This window comes from Sceloporus occidentalis, unplaced genomic scaffold (genome assembly GCF_023333645.1).
Source record: "Sceloporus occidentalis isolate IW3139 unplaced genomic scaffold, rSceOcc1.0.p SCAF_5, whole genome shotgun sequence".
In the NCBI taxonomy this organism is placed as follows: Eukaryota; Metazoa; Chordata; class Lepidosauria; order Squamata; family Phrynosomatidae; genus Sceloporus; species Sceloporus occidentalis.
The window spans coordinates 29,583,780-29,602,333 of NW_028316985.1; the positions used below are offsets into that span (position 1 = coordinate 29,583,780).

Genomic DNA, 18,554 nt, shown 5'->3' on the forward strand with positions numbered 1-18,554 from the left:
ATCCTTTGTTGCATGCCTTTATGTTTTACCCTAGACATATCCACGGGTCATGTCAAAATCCATAATTTTGGCCCCAAAACCTGCCCTCGACTTATATGTGAAGTCGACTTATAGTCGAGCATATACAGTATATCTTGGACTCCCTGAAGTTATAGGAGAAAAAGAGATGGGGAGTAGCAAGTGGGTCTTTACTTTAGAGCAGTGAAAAAGAAACATTCTTATGTTAGAAACATTCTTATGATGTTTCTAACTTGATGTTTTAACTTCTAGATTGTACACCATAGGCAGGCTTTTTATATATTCTTGATTTTATTTGGTTTTGTACAGCGCAGTGTACATTTACGGCACTTTATAAATAAAGCTAATAATAATAAAGCTAATAAAAAGGATGGTGCCAAGCCAGAGCCACTTCTAGCATGGGCTAAATGACAGGGAGGTGCTTCCTCCCTCTGTGGGTAACCCTTATAATTTGAAACTTGAAGAAGGTTCTTAGAGATTTTATCATGGCATGGTAAGATGTTCAGAAGAGTTGCATAGGGGAAACTGCTTCCTCCTTCCTACGTTCATGCAGAACAGAGTTGGACAGCCCAAATGTTGCTGGACTGCAATTCCTATCTGCTCTTGCTAACAGTGCGGAATGATGGGGATTGCAATCCAACAATGCGTGCAGGTCCACATGCTCCTTGCACATGATGTCAAGAAAGAGGAACCCTTTTCAGGCCAGGAGTTGGCAACCCCATTGCCTGTCAAGTGTGGCGTTGTTTGGGAGACATGACAAGTGGGTACTGGAGAAATGGATATTTCAGTTGTAGTTCCACAACTTTTGTAATGTCACTGTTGAGCTACTAGTCTCTTTCTTCACATGCTTTTAAGTACACTATTATTTTTAGTTTTAAATGTTTAATGATCTGTTGCTCTGCTGTTCCTTTAATTTATATGCAACTGATCAAAGTGTGCAGAGTGTTGCTTGAGTCCGTACCTAATACTCCAAAAGGGTGCAATGGACCTGCTGTTTCCTCTTTCCATTTCTTTACCACAAGAATCCAGCACTACCTCAGGAAGCCCTATCTTATTTTCCCACCTTATTTAAAAATTGAGGAATATTTGCAGTAGAGCCTTAATTCTCTCCAGTTTCCTTGCCTCAAGGATCTTAATAGCATTGCCTCAGTAAACCCGCTACTATTTTCTGGTCCTTTAAAAATAATCCTGGTGAGTTATAGCAAATCCTATTTTTTTGCTTCTAGGAACCTCGGTGTTTTGCATTGCAACTTGAAAGTGGTTGCTGCAACTTGAGTCGAAATCATAAACTCTATAAAATTTTGAAATGTTGACCAGAATGCCCCGATGAGTTGTAGATGCCAGAGATATTCCTGTAGAGTATTATGCCTTTTATTGCTGTTTATTATTTCTAATACTATTTTGTATTGCATTTCATGTTCTAATTTTTAGTAAGCAATTTCAAGTGGTTTTAAGAGAGGCACAGAATTTAAATAATGGTAGTTAAATCCCACCAAGCGAAGAAATGTCAATGTCAGAAGAGCTGCTGATTAAGCTTACCTACAGAAAACATATTTTACCTACAAAGGAAGCCAGTAGCTCCCTTCCCAATTCCAAGGTTTAATTGTATTTTTTTCTCCCTTTCCCTTGGAGATCAAATTATAATGCAACCTTCTCCAACTTTGTTCCCGCCATCTGTTTTGCACTTCAGTCTTAATCTTCTCTAGACAATAATGCAATACATCTGGAAGGAAGGTTGTCATAGAGTATCACAAAAGGGATAGCTTTTTTAATGGACCCAGTAGCAAAAAAGGAAATGTTTCCTTTTAAGGCATTGCTGTGCTTTCCTACAATATGTGGAAGCAATCTGTTGCTCCTTTGATATGTTGAGTTACTCCCTATACTTTTTAAAACATCAAGGCTTTTGTATAGAGCATTTCACTACAGCAGTTAAATGTTGCATCACTGCATTTCCTTGAAAGAGAAGGCAGCTGTAACATGCCAGCCATAGTAAAATTGCCCATAGTCCTTCAGTCTGGTCAGTGGTGGGTATCAGGCAATCATCTAATTGTTTTTCCACTGCTACTCCTAGTATCCCTCACCATTGGATATGCTGGCTAGGGTTGCTGAGACTGACAGTCCAACTGCATCTGGTTGATAGCATATTCCCTTCCTTTAATTGACCTTTGAGCGCCCTTTAAGGCTTCTCTTTGCTGCATTGAAGCTGACCCTTGACCAGTCAAGTTTCATACTCTTTTAAAACTGTCCAAACAATGGTAGCAGCTTTAGGCCAATACAGCAATCCAGTACTGAAAATTGTAAAAAACTGAAGTCCCAATGGCAACTTGAATTCTTTCTCTGCAACAGAAAGCTTCTGCCATAGGAAGCCTAGCCCACATGCTGATACATGTTGAAGAAGGCTATTGCTTTGAAGCGAGCAGAGAGCTAGTTGAGCATGTTTGTATTGTAAAAGAACAAAGGTACGGCATATCTATCTTTGCCAAAGAGAGGTAAAAGAATGCTCACTCTTCACGGACTACAGAACAAGACCACCAGCTGAGGGGCAAGTGATACACGGGTATGGGCAGTAGACTCTAAAATGTCCAGATCTATTGGCAGCTGCCCTTTAGCAGTATCATAAGGCATTTGTAGCGAATGAACAAGCATTTTTAACTCCCAATTGTGTAACAGCATCAAAAGTTCCAGCCATTAGATCATGGTCTATAGCAACTTAAATAGAGTTGTCCTGTAGGCTTTGGTCCCCACGTCTTGCATTTTCTTCTCTCTCTGCCTGCCCCATAGTTTGTTCCTGACTCTGATTTGTAGGTGCTGAGTTTCTAGCAATACCTACTCCTGCCAAAATGTTGGACCACAAATCTGAAGCCAACCCAACCCAACTTCACCTAAGCAATATATTCAGGAACAAAACTCAGATGTCAGATCTGCAAAAGAATACCATAATATATCTTCTAATAGGAAGAATCAAAGTTCAGCTAGTAACTTCATCCTTTTCCAGCAGACATTTAAATTGGTCCTGAAAATCCTCAAGTCCTTATTTTGGCCTTTTGTTGTTGCTGTCATCTTTTTCACCTCAGCTTTTTTTCCCTTTTCACAAAGACTTTTTTGATACATGAGCAAAAGGTAGGGTTTTCCCAACATGCTGATACCTTCCTTTCTTGTTTCTTTGCAGCCCTGCTTCTATCAATACTTGGATGTTAGAGACAGCCATTAGCAGGACTCTTGTGTTGTAAAGACAATACTGTACAAGTATGTACTGTAAAGACAAATATCTATGTAGGTAGGAAGAGAATTTTGGAAGAAAGACAGGATATAAATTAACCAATATTGTGCACGGCTGAAGTAGGGCAAGGAAAGAGTGACAGTGTGAATTATAGTGCTGCTTCTGATTTGGAAAGGGAAAAGAAACTAGAAAGCATACTCAGACTAGCAAAGATTTTGGTAAAAGTGAAATGTACAAGGACCATCACACTGTGGCAAAAAACAATGTGGACAGGTAAGGTATTCTCCATAAAACAACTGGCCTCTAAAGAAATTTGCATAATTGAGAGGAGACATTAAAAAGCTACTTAATTTTCCCCAGGAACAAAATTGTTTCACAATTACATATACAAACTCTACCTTTTAAATATATGCAATGATTTATTGCATAAGACTCCCTTCTCCAACCTATTACACCCTTACTGAATTGGATTATAACTTCCATAACTCCAAGCAACCACCCTCTCTGAGAGATTATGGAGATTATAGTCCAACACAAATGGAGGTTACCAGTTTCAAGAATGAATAAATCTTACTGAAGTGTTCATGAGTCTGGGACAGAACCCTTTCCAACAGATATCAGAAGGCCAGGTTTCACAACTTTTTACCTTCCTACACAACACATACAATATATGTATGTATGTATGAGAATGTGATCAACTTTCCAAACAGTAATATTAAGCCAACATCAAGGGTGGGGCAATTCAGCTCACATGTGAGTCATGTTAGTGGCCTGAAGGATAGATTTTATATAGCCTTTACAAACTATTTTGTTGTTGTTTTGGCCTGTGTTTCAGAAACATTACATTTTATTAGCCCTTTTAAGTTAATTCCAAACCACTGCTGACATCAGCAAGCATTAGCTAAACAATCTTTCCCAGAAGAACAGAGTAAGAAAGGCCCAGGTTGTGTTCTTTACCTGGTGTTTTTTAAGCTTTATCTAGCTGCCCCCTACTGACCATAGTTTGATACACACTGCTTACAAGAATAAAGCTGCTTAACAGTGAAATCCTATATATACTGTATATCTAATCAAAAGAAGGCCTCTTTGAATTTAACAACTCACACTCAGGCATGTTAATAGAGGGCTGCAGCCTCAGAGAAGTGAGCCAAAAGAAGTTGAATTACAAAGCAAATAAATGACTTTTCTTGCAGAAAGGATCAGAACAGTATTCAAGCAAATCTTCTTACCTATTTTCTATATGAAAATGTAAAATTCCTTTAAATGACAAAGGTAAATAACAATAGAGGTAAATAACAACACTTTGCAATGACTTTTTTGCATTCTTCATTTTATTTAGAAATTTCTAGACCTGTCCTGAAAAGCCACTTCTAGATTTTGGTTAAAGGCAAACAAGTGAGTTGGCCAGTATCATATTATCCACAGCTCATAAAAGTACTACTCTTGTTACTACACGAAAAGATGCTAGTGCTTTCAAAACCCAAAGCCTTGTATTTTTCAGACGATGAACTGGTGCACCTTACTGCAAATAAAAACAGCAGCACCAGGTCAAAATTTACACTAGTTTAACTAGTGCAGATATAACCTGCCCTTTATCAGATGGACTTTTTCCTACGTTCAAAGTATGCTTACCACAGAATCCCTATATCCCTGCATTTTGTTTTGGAGCTGTTCCCCACACACATGCTCTTTATATGTACAGATAGAATCTAATTCACAATTTGAGCTGCACTACTCTTTTTTCTTATATTGGTATTCCAGTTTGCCATTTCAAAGTGTGAACTAAAGCATCACCCTCCTGTGTCTTACGAATGTCCAAAGGCAGTGGAAGATGTGTTTCTTGTATATTTAATTAATAATCAGATGCCTATCGCATTAGAAATGAGGTGTTCATGTTCAAGCATGAAAAACACAGTATCTAAGTCTTCTCTAGCATGGCTCCTTTAATCATGAGGGATATCAAGGGAGAACTTGTTTATTTTCAAAGAAGTACTCAGTTGCATGGGGGAAAACATGCAAATGAAGCTTTAAACAGGGGTATTATTGGGTGTGAGTTCTAGGCAAAGCCCCCTGCTCCTGGTACAGATGGCAAAAACAGTTTTTGCAAATTTTCCCTTCCTCCTTCCATACCATCTTATAGCACATTTTAATCATGGACTTTTACACTGGAGCTTATACAGCTGCTGTCAAGTCATACAGATGAGTAGGATCAACTGGGTTTTATTACAACTCACTGTACACAAAGGATTCCCATAGACCGTACAGAGCATTTACCAATAGTCAGCTTCAGTATATGATATATTACAGAAAGATCAGGTCTTTAGGAGAAGTGAAAAACTACTGTAAGAAGAAACGAAAGGCAACTAAATCGGAACAGAAGTATCTGCATTTGATGTACATCCCACGAAGCCTTCTGGAAGACTAAGGTCTATCCAATCAACATTCATCGGGAACTCACCAATGGAGAGCACAGATCATATATTAAGTGGAAAGAGCAGCCTGCAAAAGTGGATTTCGATCTTCTAAAAGAAATTTAACCCCTCCATAAATTCAAGTGGGTAACATGCCTTGGTTTAGCCTTTCATATAACAAAAAACAAAACAAAGCTTCCTGGATACACTTTTCTTCCAAGAATTGAAAGAAAGAGTCTGTCAGTCTACACTCTCCAGCTGGATGGAACTATAATCACGAAGCACTCTGGGTGGCATGAGGCCTTGGGTAAGGACAGCGCTGGCCAATTTCTGGGAAAGGCTTCCCTAACCTTTGATTACTGCAATGGGTCTCAGTTTAATGGCTTTCTTGCTGATGCCAGCTGCATGACAAGTGTTAACCACATCTGTCACATTCTTGTAAGATTCAGGTGCCTAGAAGAACCAACACATAAAAAAGAATTAGCAAACGGCATTGAGGCCCTTTTTATGTTATTAATACCAGTATTGGTTGAAATGAATTTCTATTCCTCATCATTTGAAAGAGGCACAAGAACATATACGGAACAGAAAAGGTACTACATACAAACAGATATTCATAAAAATAAAAGAATGTGCAAATAAAAAAACTTTTTGTAATTAAATTGCATTTTAGTCTAAACAGAAGCACTCAGGTCTTTTTGAAATGAGTCTAATAATCTCAGAGTGAGTCTACTCTGTAGAAATAATGCAGTTTGAAACCACTTTAACTGTCATGGATTCATCCTGAGATTTGTAGTTTTGTGAATCACCAGCACTCTTTGGCAGAGATGGCTAAAAACCTTGTAAAATTACAAATCCTAGGATTCTTAAAAGTAGTGTCAAACTACATTACTTCTACTATACAGAGGCACCCTCAAATAAAGTCCCCAAATGTGTTCTTATAGCTTCATTTGCTTTCTAAAAACCAGAAAACTTGTGTTAAAGTAATTTTATTCTGACATTAAAAATTTACAAGAGCGTTGCCACCACTGAAAAGGTGTCTTGCCTTGCCTTGTCCTTCTATGGTGGCTACTTCCATAAATAGAAAGATTTAGGTATGTCCCCTTTTTTGCCAATCACATTGCAACTCATGGGAACTGTACCAGTCAAACTGTCATTTCACTTGCCTATCTCAAATTATTATAGTTATGAAAGAGGAGTTCTTGATGACATGAGAAATAGAATGACCCAGAACACCAGCCTCTAGACTGAAATTATTCAGAAGTCCTAGTTTGATATACCTATGTATTTTGTTGATTATGAGCATTCAAAATTAACTTGGATGGAAATCCACTCCAGAAGCAAATTCCTCAAAAGAATGGTTTTAAAAAACTTACTTCTTCCATGACCAGTTTAGGGGAAGCAACACGAATTGCAATGCCCATATCTGCCAACTTGTCTAATACATCTTGGAAATCCAAGTTGCGCCGAGATTTGGCACGGGACAAAGCACGACCCTGTAGGACAAGGACAAGGTTGTCATTTCAGTTACTATCACAGTCCTCTACTGTATCAATAGCTTGAAGGAAATTTCATTTACAGATGGCTTTGGCCATTTGTTCCAGTCAACACATCTATGAGGTCCAGTCCTTCAGTTCTATCTAAATTTCCCAGCTTTCTACACGTCTACTTCTACATCCATCCCCAACACATCACACCTGTGATTTTGTTCCTCCTTCTTTGTGATCTTAGTGAGATCACACCTCCCCCTTCCAGAACACCAACCTTGCTAAAGGTCTACAAACAATATGATAGCATTGACCCCACCCTTCAATGTTAGGGCTGCTATGCCTTTGCCAAACATATAGAAGAAAGATGTTCAGCAAGGTCAAATCACAGCACCTTAGCATTTTAAAAAGCTGAACTAACCAAAATTCACACATACCCTGCATTGTTTTATATCTTACACTGTTCCATCCTCAGTCAGAGAAAATAAATATTCCAAGCAATTCTACTCACGGCTCCATGACAGGTGGTTCCAAAGGTTTCAGTCATACCCTGCTCTGTACCGGTAAGGACATAGCTGCAAGTTCCCATGGTTCCACCTATCAAGACTGGCTGGCCAGTCAGCTGCAGGAACAGATAAAAACAATTTCTCAATTAAGAGTATTACTCAGCAAGCATATAGATACTGCTTAGCAAGTAGGACTACTGATTCATATTAAATCACCCAATGGCCAGTTTTCATTAGGAAACCAAGGAACTCTCAGACAGTTGTCAGATTGCAACTGACAACTGGTGGCGCAGTGGTTAAATGCCTGTACTGCAGCCATTCACTCAAGACCACAAGGTTGCGAGTTCAAGACCAGCAAAAGGGCCCAAGCTCGACTCAGGCTTGCATCCTTCAGAGGTCGCTAAAATGAGTACCCAGACTGTTGGGGGCAAATTAGCTTACTTGCTAATTAGCTTACTTGCTGTTCACCGCTATGATCTTTGGAATAGCGGTATATAAATAAAACATATTATTATTATTATTATTATTATTATTAAGCATGTAGATGTCCTTAACCCCAGGCTATTAACTGAACAAATGGAGTTTATTACCAGTCCGAAGAATTGCAAAATTATAACTAGAGGTGTTAATGATAAATAATATAATAAATTCATACTTGATAATCAACAGCTATGAGGGGGTGGTGAGGAGGAAATGCCCTGGTTGATCCTTTCCGATGCACCAGTAAGGTCCGTTCCTTTCCGTCTACCACGTGCTGCTCTACTTTAGCAATATTGTGAGATACGTCGTAGATCACATGCATATCCAGATCATCAGGGGTGGTATTGAAGACTTTGGCAAATGCCTAGAAGATGTTACAGGCATATGAACGAAAAAGGGCAGTCTGGTTGTGGAGAATAAAGATCCCAGTTGTTTCTAGAAACTAGCATTTTAATTTTAGCATTTTCCTCCATTTCAGTTACTGTTTAGCTTTCTTTGTCTTGGATAATTGTTATCTAGGTCAATTGCTCATAAATACAATACATGCCTATGATTAGGCCCCTACATCATCATCCACACTAGAGAAGAAAGGCATCACCACTAGATTAGTAAACTGCTGAACCCAATCAGGGAGTGAAAGGATACTGCCAGTTCTGAATAACCTCCTGGCTGCTTCCTCCCACTTACTGTCCTTATCACCCTGAAGTTGCTCCAATGCATAGAACTCTACACCTTAAAAATAAATGGAAAAGTATTTCTCTTTAAAAAGACAACACTCATTGACTGGAGCAATCATTTGATGCACTGCACCACCATTCCACAAACCAGTATTTCAGCTTTCTCTTATTGACATGGAATGAAATAAATAGGAACATTAATGTAAAAAGTAAGTGCATCTTTTTCAAATGAGCAACTACAATATTTTAGGGAAAACTCCTAAGTTTGTGTTCAATCCAGACTCCAGCTTTAAGGGAAAGAAAAGTAATCAATGTAATAAGCAGGGTCAAGTTTACTTGCTGATGGACTGGGGTCAGGTGTCAAATTCAGGTCTAGAATAATATAATTCAAAATTTAGTGGGACACCAAGGAAGCAAATAGCAGCTCAAGTTGATTAAGACTGTCTTATGTTCCTTAAAGACAACATTTTCTTAGGACTGGCCTCAGCAATAGATAACCTCATTCAATAGGTTCCATTTTCAAGAGACAAAAAGGGTAAGTGCCAAATGTATTATCCGTCAGTTGACATCATTAGACAGCTTTAAAAAAGCTGTCAAGACGGATCTCTTCCGGCAGACCTTTCCAGATTAACCATCCCGGCCCGGGCTCCCTGATCCCCTCTTTCCTCTCGTGGCCCCATCTTTAGTGATGGTTGAGGATCTCCAGAGGGACACCAGGGTTTTTAGTTTGTTTTAATTATGTTTTATGCTTTGATATTGTGTTTTTAATCTGTCATATTTTTTAATACTTTCTTAAGGAGGGGAGGGATTATAATGTTTTTAATTTTATATCTTACTCTTGTTATATTTACTGTTGTCAACCGCCTGGATTGGTTCGCCACAGGGCAGTATACAAATAAATATTATTATTATTATTATTATTATTATTATTATTATTATTATTATTACCTGTCTAGTGAGGAAAGTCATGGAAGAACGATTGACCCATGCATAGTTTCCAGCAGCTGCCATCCCCTTCAAATAATCTTGACCCTCCTGGGAAGAAATCCTGGCACATGCCAACTGGCGATCATTCACAATTATCTTATCCCGCTTCATAGCTTTCTCCATGGCTACCAGGGCATCTATGAAGGTAAAAAGGCTAGACGTATCAAGTTCAGTACAGGTCCTTAACAAGTCAATCCAGACAAGCAAGACCACAAACTACAGGTATCTGCCAATTTCTTACATGCAAATTAGATAACAAGAAGGACATGAAGCATTGAAACTGACTGGAGTTTCCCATCTAACCTTCCTCCAGACAGACAGGATATTTTAATCCCTTAGGGTCATATTCTGTTGCAGAACTGAAACAGAACAAGATTTACAAGGTAGGCATTTCACAACATCATCACCTGAAGTATTGTAAACAGTGTCCTTGAGTTTTAAATCATCTGCCATATACAGTTTTAAAAAAGAAGTCAAAAACAGCTGGGACAAATTGTTCTAACATAACAAATCTACTGTATTTATGTTGTTTACCCTTTTTGGAAACAAGGAAGGGTACTCAAAATACACATTTCATTTCATGTTAGTATGTATCTTTCAGTATTTTCTTGTATTTTCTTGTAAATATGGGGTATTTTATACAGTAGGCCCTAGGTACCTGCTAGGGTTTGGTTCCAGGACTATAGATACCAAAATCCATGGACGCTCAAATCCCATGAAATACAATGGCATACTAATATAGTGTCCCTTTTATAAAATGGCAAAATCAAGGTTTGCTTTTTGGAATTTATATTTTATTTGAATATTTCAAGCCATGGATGGTTGAATCCATGGATAAAGTATCCATGGATATAGAGGGCCAACTATGGCCCTGTCCAGATGTGCCTTTAAGTACGTACTGAGTATGTGCTAGGGTTGCCTCGGAGCGTCCTTTACAGACACTCCCTAACCCTAGCACATACTCCGTACATCAAAATGGTGACGCCCTGTACAGATGGGCGCTGCCATTTTGACGTGGTGGCCGCACCCAAATGGCGCAGTGCAGCCGTTATGTGCTGGCGTCGCTACAGGGCGCTTGTGGCGCCCTTTCAGCAGCACCGAAAGGAGCTCCTTTTGCCATGCGCATTGCTGGCGTGGTGTTTAAACGGCCGCACCAGCGATACGGAAGAGAAAGGGGCCGCTTGGCCCCTTTCTCTCTTTCCTCGCCGCTGTCGGGGTGTCCTTAGGGCATGAAGCCCCAAGGATGCCCCTTTACAGGCCACGGGGAAGCGGCGTTTTGCTGCTTCTCCAAGGCCTGGAAAAGCGGCGGATCGGGGCGTCTGGGGCTGCCGCTGTGGCTCCTGAGGCCCCGATCCGTCAGGGAAAGGGGCGGGTGCAGGCCGCCCCAAAGGGGCGGTCTGTATCCCGCCTATATTCTCCAATAAATTGGAATATTATTGGAGCTGAATGATATCCCAGAATAATGTGTAAAATGAAAGATTTTAAAAATATGAATGAGGGTTAATTTCCAGAAAGTAAAAAAGGGAAATGAGAATCAATATGTTACCTGTAGCTACTTGGTGTCCAAGCCCTCTGCTGCCACTGTGGATCATCACACATACTTGCCCCTTGTGGTCTATGCCCATTTTTTTAGCAGCATACTCATTATAAATGTCATCGACAACCTGGATCTCAGCATAATGATTTCCTGCTCCCAAAGTCCCCAGCTGTCAAAGATAATGAGAGAGTTTAGCTACCTATACAATAATTACTGAAAAGAAGAAAATAGCACTGAAGTTTCCATTAGAAAGGCAGAGTTGATAATTTCTGAATCTTTTATGTCACAGTGTATATTACTCAGTGATACAATGGAGACTCCTAACTCACCTTGCTCTAGCAAGCACATGGAGTAATAAAAAGGGTTTCAAATAAACAATTTCAACTGCAAATGAAGTATTTCTGAGATTCTTCTTAAAGGAGAAGCCAGGAAGAGATTTCATAATGAACTACAGAATTTGCCACTACAGCACTAGCAAAGGTAATGTTCAGATCAAAGGACTTGGCAAGAAGGCTGACATTTATTACAGCAATGATTATACTGGACTGTAAAGTGCTTGGGGTGCAGCTGTACTGTAGAAATAATGCAGTTTGACACCAATTTAAGTGCTGTAGCACCATCCTATGGTTACTTGGGATTTGTAGTTATATAAGGTCTTTAGCCTTCTCTGCTAAAAGAGTGCTGATGTCTCACCAAACTTCAAATCCCAGGATTCTGTAGGATGGAGCCATGGCAGTTAAAGCGGTGTCAAACTGCATTATTTTTACAGTATAGATGCACATCAGTTTAAAGCTATTAAGTGTCCCTGCTGCATCACACTGAAGGTCCATGTAGTTCAGCACTTATCCAACTGTAGCTAGCCAGGTGGCTCTGACAAACTCAAACACAAAGCACTAGAGATATTACCTCTGTTACCAAATGCTGAGAGAGATTATTGCTTCAAAAGTCTAAGCCACTTTCTTTTTTCAGAAGCAGGCAGAAATAAAACAAACATAAGTTCAACACAATATCAGAAGACCAATTACCTGGGGCAGCCCTCTTTTCTTTGCCCTTGCTGAGACTTTATTTGGGTCAGCTTGCAGCATCCTTCCATATTCTTCACAGTGTTCTTTGTCCTCAGCCCAAGCATAGCCTTCTCGCAGGGACCAATCCACACCCATCTCTAGAGCCTCTTCCAGGTCCCTGGAGAGGGACAGGACAAGAGATGGACTTCCATTAATGATGCCACAGACAAAATACAGAATGGGCTGTAACAATGACTCAGTGCTGCATCTTGCCACACAATCAGAACATAGCTAAGAGACCAAAAGGAGCACACATATCATATATACTCAACTATAAGTCAACTTGATTATAAGTCAAGGTCACGTTTTGAGGCCAAAATTATGGATTTTGCCTTGGCCCGTGGATAGGTTGAGGGTAAAACCTGGAGGTTCCTTCAGTGTGTGTATGTGTGCGTACAGAGAGAGACTCTAAATGAGGCTGTTTGTTTCAGCTTTGGTTTCAACCTTCACCCAGACAATGATGGGGAGAGGGTCTCTGTTTAAAAGCAGTTAATCACTCAGGACTCTTTCTGCTTGGTGCAAGAGAAAAAGAAACTATCTTCCCACCAAATAGGGAAATCTGAAAGAGCTGCTATCACATTACTATACTCACACATAAATAAGTTGACCTGGGATTTTGGGGTCAATTTTTGGGCAAGACTTTTTAGACTTATAGACGAGTATACAGGGTACGCACAAGAATGGTTTCAAAGCCATAAGAGAGGCTTGTTGTCATAGTTGCATTCAAATAACTAGCACATTCTCATAGCCAGTCAGAACACTGACCAAGAGATCTTTCAAGAATGTGCCCTCTATCACTCCCATCCTACAAAAGAAAGTGTTGGACAGAATGGGAAATCTTGCTCTTATGCTAAAGAGGAGTCTTGAAAGCTTATCTGTACATGTCTAACACTGGAAAGGAACAGCAGTGAAGCATGTGATTGTCAAATATAAAGGCTGGTTCATAGAGAAGACACACAGTGCTTAGGCACAGAAACACAACTTTATAAAAAGTTGTGCGTTCAGAAGAAATGAGACTGTGCTGTTCCTAACTGGATTGGCTCTCTGGCGAATTTCCCTAGTCTCTCTTGCAAGCATTAAGTGGCCAGCACCCTATCCAAGATATATAAAAATCTCTTTCATACCCTAAGGAGATCAAGGAGCATACTGCAGCTGTGTCATGGATTATATTTTCCAGTCACTTCTTGGTACATCAAAATGTGTGGGCATTGAGAGGCCCATTACCAATAAAAGTAGCTGGCAGAAATGTGGCTAGCAGTAACAACTGTACTGGTTATATCCTAAGAAGTGATCTTATAGTGAGTGTATTCCCTCCCTTGGTGTCACTACTACTTCTGAGAACAGATAATCCTACCTGCTTATCATGCACAGTGAAAATAATAAGTGATTTGAAAAGTACTGCAATGCTGAATTCATTTCCATCTTGCCAGCTTCTCACCAAAAAAGCTCATCTTCCAAATTAAACAGACACCTAGCCGAAGATGTTGTTGAAAGAATAAAAGAAATTTATTCTTACTTGGCATTCATGGGGATGACACCCTTCGATCCCACACCAACAGGAATGTGGTCAAACATTGACTGAGCAAGCTGTTCTTTCACTGGCTGGACATCACATTCATCAAGGTTGGTACGTAGTAACCGCACACCACAGTTGATGTCAAAACCTACACCACCTGAGTAAGTAATTACAACACATATTTCAAACTCCAATTACATAAGGCACATGTGCAGTGAGTGGCCCATATTATGAACACAGAATAGATTTTCTTTTTATATACTGTATATAAATTAGACAATAAACATAAATCTACACCACTGCCTGAAACTAATTTACAAAAGTTGAAGAGCTTAAATCTGAATACAAGATAATGTTCTTCACAAGAACAGCCCATCAGAGAAAGACCATCAAGTGTTATCCAATCAGAACTCTTCAGAAGCCTCTTTGAAATGTTGGTGAAGCAACTTTAACATCCTCCAACAAAGGCTGGACTACAATTGGTGAGCTTTACTTATACAGCAACTAAAAGTTTTTCCAGATGTAACAGTGCAGGGAAATTCAATGTTCTCTGCTTAAGAAAGAGGCAGTAAGTTTTGCATTAGGCTAGGAGTAGCCTGGATCTCAAGGGAAGTTTCTTTTCTGTTGCTGAGTTTTATTACCTGTTTTTATTGCCCTTTGCACCTTGTCCCCACATGGGGAAGATGTGAAGTGGCCTTTGCCTGTACTGAGATCCCTCAAGTACCATCTTAGCTAACAATGAAGTAACATCTGAGACAAAATGTAGGCGATTGACTCTAACATCACCTTTCTTTTCCTCTATGATTTTTAACATCTTCATCTGATGAGGAAGCCAGCGTAACTTTGAAAACACGCATTATGTATTTTCTGCATTTTGGTTGGCCAATAAAAGTATTACTCATTTGTGGATTTTGTCGTATTTTATCGTCCTTCTTATTACTCACAAAACTAATATGAGAGAACCAAGTATATTCAAAAGTAACAGCATCTCTTTGCATTCATGCTTATGTAACTGCTATGTTAATTTTTCTAGTAAGGCTAAATTTCAGATGTTATCATAGATCTATGCTTAAATTCTTAACTTCCTTCCAATTGCTGGCAATCAGTCATCTAGTTGAAAGCAAAAGAAAGACGATTAAGGTCTCCTATAGGAGATTTTTGTTTGAACTTCTAGATATTTAATATAACTAGATCCATTGAATGACTGATCTGTAATTCTTTCAATGTCATTCTGTAGATTCAGCCAACATTGTTTTAATTCCTAGCCAGACCACCAAGCATGGAAATGAAGTGTCCAGAAAATGGTTGCCTCGATCACAAGTGGGTGAGTGGGGAAATTTGGCTATTTGAGTCAATTTCATGGGTGTCAGATACCAGCAGTAATTCACTTTTCAGGAACTTTTCCTTATATGAGCTGAAATCTATTTTATCACTGTGGGTGGCAAAACTTGATTCTTTATTTGCCAGTGGGCACACTAGACCCTGTTCTGATCTTAAACCCATTAAATTGTTATACGTAACCATACAAAAGATAACATTTGATAATAAAAAGATAGCACTTCATGAATATACTATTTGAGAAGACTGAACATGTAGATTTTCTACATTTTATTTCAAGCTATCATTATATTTAAAATATACACACATTACTTCAGAACAAGTCTAAGGGTATAAAATTTGTCCCAGGGCAGGTGAACTAGTAAACAGTATGGTAGTAAGCACAAATTGCAAAAGGGTGTTGAGCAAACAAACTACTTAATTATTCAAGTAGTCAAATTATCTAATAGATATTCTGAGAACATTTCCTATATCATACATGTCCCTGCTTTCTTAAAACAGGCAGAGAAGTATGTATGTCCTTTGTGAATGCAAGAACTATACAGGAACAAGGTATCATGTTCTCTATACTGGCATCCACAATGGGAAGAAAAACTATTTGGCCCCATCACTGCTAGTTCTCCCACCAATTATGAAAATCTCAGCACAGATCACATTCAAATTGCCATACCTGGTGATACTACTGCTTCAGGGTCATTCATGTCAAAGGCAGCCATATTACCAATAGCAAACCCATAGCCAGAATGGACATCAGGAAGCCCTATAGATCTCTGAAATATATGAAAGTGATCAGTTCTAAAATGGGAATGGATGTAGTTTCTACAACATTAAGAACTCAACATTGCTAGATTTACCACATACCTGTTGCAAAGTATACAAAATATCTGTTAATAACCAGCAAGAGAAGCATGAAGAAAGGTACACAAATGCAAATATTATTATGGACACATTATAAGTAGGGGGATAGTTTCTTTTCAGACACTCAGATGTCAACCTGGCCATGATTGCCCAAGCTTACATGTCAACAAACTGCCACTGATTATGTTCAATTCTTAGAAGAAAAGTTACTACAGAAAATCTAACCAATATGTCACTACAGGTATGATCCAAGAGTGTAAGCTCTGCCTATAGGGCTTCTGCTCTGACTGAATTAATCTTAAACAAAGAGACCCATCTCCAAAGACATTATTAACTCACATGAACAATGCCAGGCAGTGCAGCTACATTTCCAATTTGTTTTACTGCTGGAAGGAAACCACCAGCACCTGAAAGAGAGAGAGGACAGAGGCAAAAATGTTATCCTTTCCTACAAAATTGAAACATCCCAAGGACAACTTCTAATGCAATCCTATACATGTCTGACTGAGATTAAATGAGCCACGGGATAGTTATAATTACAGTTATAATTACACATGATAATTGCAGTTATAATTACAGTTATCTACCATTAATCCAGGGGTGAACAGCTCCCACAAAAAACTGTGGATGCTGGCCACGAAAGCCTTTGACTTCACATTAAAAACAAAAAAATGTAAAGCATACTTAGTTTGGGATCAGATTTAAGATGAAATTATGACTAAAACAGGAGCCTTAAAACCAGGACGAACGACTTTCTTTAAGTGCGTTTAAACTCTCTTCGGCTATTGACCAAGCAATATCATGAATGAAACAAGAAAACAATGTTTTTATTTTCTGTTCCCAAGCTTCATAGAGTAAATTTAGATTTTGATAAATGGCATACTGAGAATATAAGGTGCACCTGCATGCCATCCCTTAATGCTTTTCATGAAGATTCACGCTTGGATGACTAAACCTCAGAGTACCCCTGAACTCCAACGACCCTGATTTAATTTACGACTGATCTGTACTCGGAGTAGATGCAGTTAGGCACTGAGGCTTTAGGCACAACAGAGACGAGTAAGACTCCGCGAGAGGAGCATGCGCATACCTCCCCCTCGGCATGAATTCCTTAGCTCTTCGAACATCAGCTTCTCCAAAGGATCATTCACGTAGAAGACACCCTCCACCTGGAGTCAGACAGAAGGACGAGGAAGAGGGAGAAAATGTATCATGCATTCCAGTCAGGCATAAAGGGGAACGTAAATACATTCAGCACCAATTATCTAGTTTGACACCACTTTAACCCTTTGTCTGGCTCTTTGCAATGGAATTCTGGGAGTTGGAGTTTGTTGTAGGGCCCAGAGCGGAGCAGAGCTCCGCTCTGGGCCCCACAACAAACTCCAACTCCCAGAATTCCATTGCAAAGAGCCAGATAAAGAGTTAAAGCGGTACCAAACCGGGTTATCTCTCCAGTGTGGACGCAGCCACACTGGATTCATTTCTACTTCTCAAAGACATTCCCAACCAGGAGCTCAGAGCCTCACGTTCATGTTGGGCACGAAGCCCTTCTTGATCCGCCAGCAGTTCTTGTCCAGTTTGTCCAGGAACTGGAGCTCATCGTTGTAGCTTCGACTCATGGCGATGAACCTTCTGATACCTCTGTGTCAGAGCCTCCAACGCGACTACGGAAGCCGACGAAGCGGCGCAGGCGCACTAGGCAAAAGCGACAGAGGAGATATTCCTAGAGCGACCCAAGTCCAGAGATTCCAAACGTTCGTCCGCCATGTTTTCTTTGGACTTCAACTCCCAGAAGCCCTAGCCGCCTTGACCAATAGCCAGGGATTCTGGGAGATGAAGTCCAAAAGAACCTTGGAAGACCAAAGTTTGGGAACCACTGTGGTAGGCCTTCAGGTTTATTTAGACTTCAACTCCCAGAAGCCCTAGCCACCTTGTCCAATGGCCAGGGATTCTGGGAGATGAAGTCCAAAAGAACTCTGAAGGACCAAAGTTTGGGGAACCACAGTGACCTCCTAGGCCGAATGAGGAAATGTTCCTAGACCAGTGGTCCCCAAACTGTGCTTTTTGAAGGGATTTGGACTTCAGCTCCCAGAATCCCAACTATTAGCCAACATGGCTGAGGCTTCTGGGAGCTGAAGTCCAAAATCTGTTAAAGGGTACAGCTTGGGGACCACTGTCCTCTAGACTGAGCGAAGAAAGAGCAGATGAAGAAATTGTCCTAGCCCAGGGATCCCAAACTTTGCTCCTTCAGGGTTCTTTTGGACTTCAACTCCCAGAAGCCCTAGCAATTATGGCCAATAGCCAAGAATTCTGGGAGCTGAAGTCCATGGTTGTTGTTTTGATTATGTTTTAATTCTTTTTAATCATAGGTCACTTTGAGTCTCAGTCTGAGAAGAGGTTGGGATAGAAATAAATAGAATCGTGATATTTAATTAAATTATTATTATTATTATTA

General features: G+C 39.7%; 1 protein-coding gene across 1 annotated transcript; it reads right to left on the reverse strand.

Annotated features, from left to right (window-relative positions):
- Positions 1–4,547: 4,547 nt before the first annotated feature.
- LOC149311847 (RNA-splicing ligase RTCB) lies at positions 4,548–17,782 on the reverse strand. The gene is made up of 12 exons (XM_089528058.1): positions 17,626–17,782; positions 17,190–17,268; positions 16,439–16,506; positions 15,912–16,011; positions 13,904–14,060; positions 12,349–12,505; positions 11,333–11,492; positions 9,748–9,923; positions 8,298–8,486; positions 7,648–7,758; positions 7,026–7,145; positions 4,548–6,102 (listed from the first exon to the last, which is right to left on the reverse strand). The coding sequence occupies exons 1-12, from the start codon at positions 17,716–17,718 to the stop codon at positions 5,995–5,997; spliced, it is 1,518 nt and encodes a 505-aa protein (XP_089384184.1). The 5' UTR covers positions 17,719–17,782; the 3' UTR covers positions 4,548–5,994.
- Between the last annotated feature and the right edge of the window lie 772 nt (positions 17,783–18,554).